We start from the raw sequence: 9,457 nt of genomic DNA, 5'->3' as shown, positions 1-9,457 counted from the left end.
ATGCCGAAGAAGAAAGTTTCTAAACTAAAAAAGGCGAAAGCAGGGTGAGTAAATATATTTGTACATTTATAATGCTGCACTGGCGTAAAAACTGGAATTAAACTGATGTTGCATTTTTTATTTTGGTCCCAGCAAAGGGAAGAAAGACGGGAAACAGGAGGGGAAGGCAGACAGGGAGACTGAGGTGGAGAAAGCTAAAGCCAACGCCGCCCTGTGGGAGTTGAGGTTAAGGGTCACAGATCAGTCGCTCGTGCAATATCAAGAGGCCTGCGGCAAACTGGCACGCGCCAACCAGGAGCTCACCAACCAGCTGTACCGGGTGGAGAAGGACAGCATCGATATCAGTGTCTGTATGCAGAGACAAGATGCTGCTAAAGAGAAGAAGGTAGGACAATACTTATATTAATACATACATGCATACATATATAGGCTGAATTCGGCTTATCTGGGTCATTCTTTGTAATTTTGACATCTACGATTTATTCCAAGATTTGTTTTATACATTAGATCAACACATTAGTACCTTTCTGTAATCTTTAAGATGGTTTCTAACCACACCAGATCATCCTATCATTGCACAGCTTTTAGTGTTCAAGAAAATCCTGCTGTAATTTGATAAATTGGGACTGGTCACTTTTTAATTTTGGACACTTTAAAAGAAAAATCCTAAATCACCTTGTTTAAAAGTGACAAAATGCCTAAATGCATATTTCTCCCAATTTGGAGAACTTGAATGACTGTCTCAGATTAACCAGAACATATGGTCCCACATTATCAATCAGATTTATTAAAGTGGGAAAACATATTTTCAACAACTCAATGCATATTTTGTTGCTTGAATACATCACAAACATAATTTGATAACAATAAGGAACATTGTCTAATTTGTGACATTTAAAACATTAATCTTGTCAGAACCTTATGACACTGACCTTGTCGTGCACTTCCAAGGAGCAGCTTCTGATTGACACCCGCCCTGACACATATGTACATAGACACTGGTGCATAATAATTTCCCAATTAACATAAAGATCTGTCAAATAACATAAAACTAAGCAAGTTGAATAAAAAAGATTATATCAATTCAATATCCAAATTAGATAAACACAAACAGGTCAGTAACTTTAATCCAGTTCCATAGAAAAGCATTTTCAAGGGAAATTGGCATCGAACACTGTTTTGCTTTTAGTATGTGTTAATGTCTCAAAATACAAATAAAATTTGAATAAATTAAATCGTTAATTTAAACTATTAAAGTTTGGGGAGGACAAAAAACCTTTGTTATATGAACGTGAAAATGAGCTGATTTTAAAATGATTTCAATTGACTCTTGCACCAAGATTTTTGCAGACTGTCAGGGTTGTGGTTCCAACTTGAGATGGCCTTCACATGAATTTTCCTAATCATGTGAACCTACATTTATCTGATTATTCCGACACTACATAAATGCACGATCAATTAGTAAGTTAGTAAAGGTGTAAATGGACAGTGAGTGATGGGCTCAGACGTTCATAATGTGTTTTATTCTCTTTTGTCTCTGCAGATCAGTTTGCTTCAGAAAAGCCTAAAAAGTCAAGAGGCCCATGCACGTGAGGAGCAAAACAAACTGGTAAGTTCATTTTAAAACACGGCCACAAGAGAAGAAACGCACCCCAAGCTTTCATGTTGTCCCAAAAAACATGCCCCATCCAACGCATTCATAGTGATTATTCATAAATCATAGCATTGCCGTGATTTAAAACCTGCACTTGGTGAAAAAAGTGCTGCGCTGTGTTTTAACAGCTGTCCTGTGTGTAATTATGTTCACATTTTATTATGTAAGAAAACAACAACCAAACAGAGTGACCGTAAAGCCGAAAAAACAAGGCCTCACAAGCCCTGCTACATGGTCGAACGTTATTTTGATCCATGTCAGAGGCCACAAAAAAACAGTATAATTGAAAAGTGCTTGGTTGAAAGGCAGTCACCCTGCTGGTCTGGATGTGTCAACCATAACTACCTCATATGTCGCACACATCCTGACTCTGATACACCACTTGAAGTGACACAATCCTCTCTGGAGACCCTTATTTTGACTCTTTTTATCCTCACCGGCCACCAGATCAAGCTATCACACTGACATGACACAATTCAAGTGGCTTTACTCGGCAAAACAGGTACCAAAAAAACACTTCTCTTTGCTCGCAGCTGTTTTCAATCCCGCCGCTCTTACTTCATGCTGGCAAAATAGGAGTCCAATAAGAGTCTGATGAAGAAATAAGAGGCCTGGGCTGGACCGACTTAAAACATCCCTATTTTAGACATGTATGGAACTGTCACATGTGTCCTCTGGTCTCTGGAGGGGGAGAACACACAGTGTCCTGTGGGCGACTTCAGAGACGTGAATTCAAGACATGACGAGCTGTCCGCGGCCCTTCTCTCATTGAGAGGTGATAAAAGGGCTCCTCCTCAAAGTGGTCTTTAGCTAATGGAAATCACTCGCTCTGAGGATATTCAGTCACCCGAATAAGTATTTCCAACAGCAGTTACCTCGTAGCAAGAGGACAAGGAGGATGTTGTAGCTCTTCAATGGTGGAAGTTTTTCTAAGGTCACGATTTGACAGATCCCAGAGTATATGATGCAAAGCAGCAAATACTGCAGCCTGTTGCATCAATGACGAGGAACGAATCTGAGGAATAACGATTAGGCCTACGGCTATAATCAGATGGTTGATAACCTCTCATTTAGTAGTCATGTTCGTGTCTGTGGGTTCGTGTTTTGCTAAGTCTCTCATGACTTTGGTCACTTTGTCACATTGGTGCTCAGGCTGGCTTCTCCACAGCAGAGTTTTGAGGCATTTAGTCTCACTGAACTGGAGTTACACTGGTTTTAATAATAGACTACAGCCGGTGTGAACTTTTTGCCCAAAGTCTTCTTCCGTGTAACTTATACAAACTTAATTTATGAGAAGCAGCTCCAGATCTATAGAGATCTTTGGATGTTCGTTTGTTTCACCTATAGAGGGTTATGTTTTCACCCTGTTTTATGGTTTGTTTCTGAGCAGGTTTACACAAAAACTACTTAACCAATTTCCACCAAACTTGGGTTACAGGATGGGCTCTGGGTCTGGGATGAAGCAAACATGGAGCCCATCTGCTAATGTCTGACGATGAATTAGCCTCTGGGGGCATTCACCAATATTTTGGGGCTTCTGGTGTAGACGGCGGATATCTGAGACAAGACTCCATCTTCCGTTCGCCTAAACGGTTTAAAGTTGACCAGTTTCTTTTATCACACAAGTCGAGCGTTTCTCCACACAAAACAGAAACAGCATTACTTTCTTTAGGTGTTTTAGGTTTAGACAACATTTTGGCTAATCTCTATATGCATTTGGATGCAGATAAATTTAAAAACTGATGTACTTTGGTCCATGTTAAGTCCACATGGACAGTTTCCCTGTGGGCAACCGGAGCCTGCTCCAATGTGGTTAATCAAACTAGAAACAGAAACCAAAAGGCACAATCATGTCCCCTGCCCACAGATTTTGCATAATCACATCTGTGGGCAAGAATTTGTTTAAATAGATTAGGCAAGAAGGCATTAAAGTTTGGTGTGGATGTAGATTAAGTGGTTAATCAATAATTTTTCTTTAACATGGCAATATAGGGCCTTTTTTTAACATTTTTCAGGGGTTAATCCACATTAATACATCATGTTTAGTTGGCTGATATTTATATCTAAGTTCAATTCTATCCGTCTCCAACTGCTAAACATTTTTCACTCTCTCTTTAAGTTGTTCCACAATTGTTGTTTATTATTGTTAAACTATAGCCTTTCTAGTTGACCTATATTGTGTTGCTATAAAACTGTGTTAAGTTTATTTCTTTAGAGTGGATATACATACTTAAGAGAAACATATATGTTACATTGGTTTTCATGTCCACTGACAAATAAATCATTTTCATGACTCCTTCTTTCTCTCTTATATTTCTATTCTAAGAACTAGACAATCGTGTGTAGGATTGTTTGGCCTTGGTGGATATATGTGCACTACTGAGTGCCACCACTATAGCTACAGTCTGCATTTAATGTGTTTGAACATTTTTTATTGTGTGTATCTAATTATAAGATTGGTTTCAACAGGCTGAAGATTACATGCTTCAACTTAGCGAGATGAAGGAACTGTTCAGAAAGAGGTCCAGTGACTTTAACATGATCCAGGATGGAACGAGGAAAATCAAGGAGTTTCAGACGAGGAAAGCCCAGATGGAGCAGGAGCTGAGCGATGTGAGGAAAATCCTGAATGAGACCAAATGTTGCTTATTAAAGAGAGGTTGTCAGGTTGTTGTGTTAAAATTCTACCTGTATCCATGACCCTTTTTTTATCTTGTAGATCAGAGAAAGCATGGATAGTGCTGACAAAGGGCACAGGGAAAACTTGAACAAAATGGAGTGCAGATTCTTCAAAGAAAAGGTACGTTCAAGAGAAGAGAGATCTGAAATTATCCCACTTATGTTTAAATTGAAGATAATAACATATGATAACAAGTCAAGTTAATTTTTATAGCACATTTCATATGACAAGCATAGACGCAATGTGATTCTCGATCAAAAGCAAAGATTTACAACAAAAAGATGATATGGTAAAATATATGAGATGATAATATATTACAGAAGAAAATATCTAATGTATAGAGATATGAAGAAAACTACATGAAATATAAATAATTTTAAAAAATCAAATAAGGGAAACTGGATCAAAACATGAAATAAAAATGGATAGTCATAAAAAACTAAATATATAGATTTAAAAAATGAAACTGAGAATAATATTGATTCAGCACTAAATAAAATAGAGGGCAATTCTTCCTTCAAAGACACACTAATCAAAGGCTTGTGAAAAAACATGTTTTTAGTTTGCTTTTAAAAGAAGATACTGCAGCAGGCCTGAGGCTAAGTGGTTGAGAAACCAGAGAGTGGGTCCATAATGGCTGCTGTGGTGAAATGATGATGAAATAATGTTCAGGTAGAACAGTGAAGCAGCTTTTCTGAATTTCCCCGAAGGCTCGTCTGGAGAGGGAAGCCGAGGAAGCGATAGCTGTGGCGGCAGACCTGGCCCACAATGAAGCCATTGTGTGAGTGTGTTCCCACTGTTCCCGTCACAATCTAATTTTATACTTTCAACTACACTTTGATGTGCTCAAAAATAAATAATTTACTGTCATGATTGTTTATTTATTTAAAAATATATACATATAACTAGAGCTAATGTTATTTTCTCGACCGCACCAGCTCGTAATGTTCACGATAGTGTACATCACCAAAGCCAACGATCACATCCGAGGCCGCCCCACAGCGTCCTGAAGGGAGGAGGCTGCTCAGCGTGTGCGGAGGAGCAGAGTTTATTACTTTTGAGGCCATGGGATGTATATTTCGCCTCTGCAGTGTTTAGTCATTTCTTTACAGCTCATAAAACATCAACATTGATACTGGTGTGGTCCTGTCGCTTTGGTCTTAGTGATTTAACTTGAACTTTAAAGGTGCTATTGTAGGTTTTGATCATCGCTGTATAGCCAACGTTAGCGTTAACAGCTGCAGCAGAAACCTTTACAAGCTTGGGACTATTTCTTTACTGGCCGAGAACTGTAAAGAGCAGTAGAAAACAATATGCAATATTAACTATTGTTTTACTCCTACTGCCTATACTGTGGAGTCTGCTCTCCATCCCCAATACCAGACTGCAGATTTTTGGAGACCAAGACTTGAGTGTGGCAACCCTCCCCCCCGCCCTTTGGAATTCTCTTCTCATCTATTATGATTATTATTATTACTGAAGTTAGCATGCTTACCAGCTAGCCACAGCCAGGCTGGCCCATCTCGTCACATTGATTGTACAGCAGTTAATTAAACTTTCTGTGTAAGGACTTAGAACCTGAGAGCGATAATGTGCAACATGCTGCGATCTCAAGGTCTTCACATTACCTGGGATGGGTATCATTACTACGGCTACTTACTGATTCTGCTTAATCCGGTTCTTTAATTAAACAAATTAAGGGGAAGGAAACATTCATGGGGGAGTCTGTAGGTACATGTGTAGTTGACCTGTATCTCTGCTAGTGCAGGTGAGAGAGAGAGCTGGCCCTCCATTCCAAGCTCCAAACACTAGGTATAAGTGCCCGTCCATATTTACTACATTGACAAAAAAAAGGTCCCGAAATCTATACCTCTGCAAAGGAGGTTATGCTTTTGTCTGCGTTGGTTTATTCTATTGCCTGTTAGTTAGCAGGATTACGCAAATCCTACTCGAGAGATTCCTACAAAGATTTCTTTAAAATTGTGAGACACTTTGGTTGTTTTCTCTGAGAATAACTCATGGATGTTGATGAAAAAGAACAGTCATGTTTAGGTATATTGATATATACTGATATTTATGTGTGTGTGCAATTGGTGCAGATTTAAATAATGGCGGAGGTACAGGGAGGTATAAGGGGCCCTTCTTGTTTATAATACATCTGTTTTGTTAGACTTGGGACATTCTATGCACGTTGACACAAATCCAAACTGTGACAGGTAAAATGTTTCAGATTCATAATGATGCGTCATCATTTGTGGACAGACTTCTCTGTGGCTAATTTGTTTGCGCTCTTAACTGTTTAGGCAGTTGGATGACGCATCCCGCTCTGTGTTCAAGGAGAATGTGCGTCTCAACGAAGCTCTGAAATATCACATGAAGGAAGCGGAGGACCTACAGAAACTGACAGACTCGCTGGGAAGGCAGAACGCCTCGCTGGCCCTGGACAAGGTGTGTATTTGAAGCAAGGCTACTATTAGGGATCCACAGTCCTTGGACAGGGACCATTCATGTCAGAGTCATTTTCAATCATTTCAGTTATAAAACACTTGTCAGATCTGTCCAGAATATATTTCAGGTGTTTTTTTCCCTTGTGTTGTTTGCTTTGGCCGACCTTGTGTATTTTGCTTGTGGTCCCACTCCTACCCTCCCCCCCTCCACCTCCCGGCTACTACCCAGCCTCTCAGTGGTCAGTGGTTGTGGCGAGTTTCCACTGGCGGACGGGTTCAAATTCAGTGGCTTCTCCTTTGCAGGTTTCTGGCACTGATTCCTTTAAGACAAATAAATATTGGGCACATTAATCTTACCTCTAATGATGACAGTCAATCATGGCGGTAAATCCACCTTGTTGAAGCTTTGGCCGTTCGCTCAGCAGCACAGGCTAGTACACAAATCATTAACTGTAATACGTCTACACTGGCCTGAAACCGAAAGGACTTCCCAAGGTTGGCTCGTTGTCATCCGTCTTACTAATGTGCTCTTGTCTCTTCTCACCAAGAAAACCAGCGAGTTGATGGTAAAGAAGAATGCAGCTCAGATGGTGGCCCAGAAAGATGAGCTATCTAAACTAAGGGCCAAGGTCATGTCCCTGGAGAAGGCTCACGACCTGAAGGGCAGGGACCTCCAGCGAGAGGAAAAGGAAGAGAAGATGCTGGTCGGACAGCAGGCCGGCCAGATCGAGCTGGAGAAGCTCCAGAAGGTGCTGGGCATGCGAGAGAGAGAACTGGGGCACATGAAGCGGCTGGCGGGCACCATAGTGGAGCAGCGTACGGAGCTGGAGCAGTTCTTCCACGAGTCACTGGCTCAGGCGAAGCAGGAGATCGAGGCCAGCAGGCTGCAGTACAAGAAGGAGGCTCTCCAGGCTTATCGCTGGAGGCTGAGAGAAGCCACAGCAGGAAAACTAAAGTTCCCACCCATCCGCACCTTCCGTAAAACCCCCCACAGTACCAACACTGTCTATTCAGACATGGAGGCGGCCGCGACGTGGTGGGTCCCCCTTCCCATCATTTCCATGACTTGTGCTTCTGTGTATGTCTTTGTGATATTTTTAATTCCTCGTGTTTATTGGAGGCAAGACACCTGCAGCAGTCAGATGTCATCTCCCCTCAGCACTCTTCATACAGTTTGTAGATGTCATAAATATGTACATTAGCAGAGTGGGAATATTAATATTGATTTCATCTTCCTGTTATTTTAAGGACTCATCAACCAGGCAGCGAAGTGGAGATCTCAGATCTCACTTGGGAGCAGAGGGAACAAGTGCTCAGGCTTCTCTTTGCAAAAATGAATGGGCAGCGGGAAAGGTAATAAAACTCCTCAGTAATTGTTGGTTTGACTTAGAAAAGCTTGAGGGCTGCTCGTTCATCACTCACTCTGTATTCATCCTCGGTAATAACATTAAAATCAATTTATTATCCTTCTGCTTCTGCATCAATTAATTCTGAAGAACAAAGTGCAGCAGTTCAGGCTGAACTCGTGGTGACTCCTCCCTCTATTTAATGTTTTAAACAGCCATTTTCTCTGCAGAGAGAGGATACCATAAAACATCAGTTAGGTTTTTTCGACCAATTTTCTTTTCCATCCAGCTGCTTAAAAAGAATGAAGAAAGAGTCTGGGCACAATAGTAAAAATAGGCCCAGCCGCAGAGTCGTGTGCTTGGAAACAAACATCTGGTCACGTCCAGTTGCTTTCAGCCTATTGGCCCCTCTTCACGTGCACCAGCAGTTTATTTTGTTCTTTGAACACTTGTGGTCACCGAGCAGCTGGTAAGATGATTTTCAGAGGAGTGTGCAGGGGATCTGGATGTATGGGATCACGGCAGGCAAGGGGAGATATGTATTCATGTTAACAGTGGTCTGGCACCTCGTCCAGCAGAATAACACCTAACATTTGGCGTCTCCGGCGCGTCAGTCAGCGTGCGCCTGGTGCTGACCCTGACTGACCCCCTCTCCAAAACATGCTGCAGGCCTCAGGAAACACACACCAGAGTGCTAAACATGGCTTTTCTCTGCGAGGTTGTGTGTTTAACTGCAACTCTGCATTTTTCTGATAGGAGAGTCGGCCAACATCTGGCTTTGTCTGCCTCCTCTGAGAAGAAGAGCCTCGTGGACAGCGATGCTGCCGGGTAAGACACTGAAGGAATGTGCACGACGATAAAAGTCCTACTCATCCTTGCAATTATGAAGCCTGCACAGATTTATTGGTCCCACATTCCATGTTTAGCTGAAAAAACATTGGCTGTGAGAACATTGGGTGCCTACGTGTGATTTATCAAGACGCCGCGTTTTAGCGTTGCTTAATGATGACTGTCTTCCAGAATTAGAGAGGAGCTCTCGCCGGCGACCTTCATCACCCAGGCGCCTGAGTCCGCTCTGCCCTCGAACCCAAACAGCCTGCCGGATATACACACCGCATGACCTCCGTGTGGCCTCTACATTGCACATCACACTCCGGATTGTTGTCCTCTTGCTCTGTGCGCTTCCCACAAGAGTGTCAATCATGTGTTTTTGTAGAATACAAGTGTTTTGTTTGTGTTCATTATAAATATCCTTCCATGCGTGTATATATATCATGGTGTGAGTTGCCTCTTTGAATTCTGTTATACTCAGTTTAAAAAGGAACGTATC

The 9,457-nt window shown here is 41.6% G+C and overlaps 1 protein-coding gene across 1 annotated transcript; it reads left to right on the top strand.

The window, feature by feature from the left end:
* LOC133016099 (basal body-orientation factor 1-like) lies at positions 1-9,301 on the top strand. Its single transcript, XM_061083416.1, has 11 exons — positions 1-44; positions 133-385; positions 1,544-1,609; positions 4,124-4,267; positions 4,374-4,454; positions 5,045-5,115; positions 6,638-6,782; positions 7,330-7,817; positions 8,030-8,134; positions 8,884-8,955; positions 9,148-9,301. The coding sequence occupies exons 1-11, from the start codon at positions 1-3 to the stop codon at positions 9,245-9,247; spliced, it is 1,569 nt and encodes a 522-aa protein (XP_060939399.1). The 3' UTR covers positions 9,248-9,301.
* Positions 9,302-9,457: the final 156 nt, after the last annotated feature.

The sequence above is a fragment of the Limanda limanda genome, chromosome 12 (genome assembly GCF_963576545.1).
Source record: "Limanda limanda chromosome 12, fLimLim1.1, whole genome shotgun sequence".
NCBI lineage: Eukaryota > Metazoa > Chordata > Actinopteri > Pleuronectiformes > Pleuronectidae > Limanda > Limanda limanda.
Note: the sequence above shows the minus strand (reverse complement) of the source record. Positions and strands in the feature narration are given on the sequence as shown.

Coding starts and splice junctions, on each gene's coding strand:
- LOC133016099 (XM_061083416.1), top strand. CDS start 1: ATGCCGAAGAAGAAAGTTTCTAAACTAAAAAAGGCGAAAGCAGG. Junction 4,455..5,044: donor GCAGATTCTTCAAAGAAAAG/GTACGTTCAAGA, acceptor ATTTCCCCGAAG/GCTCGTCTGGAGAGGGAAGC. Junction 7,818..8,029: donor ATGGAGGCGGCCGCGACGTG/GTGGGTCCCCCT, acceptor TGTTATTTTAAG/GACTCATCAACCAGGCAGCG.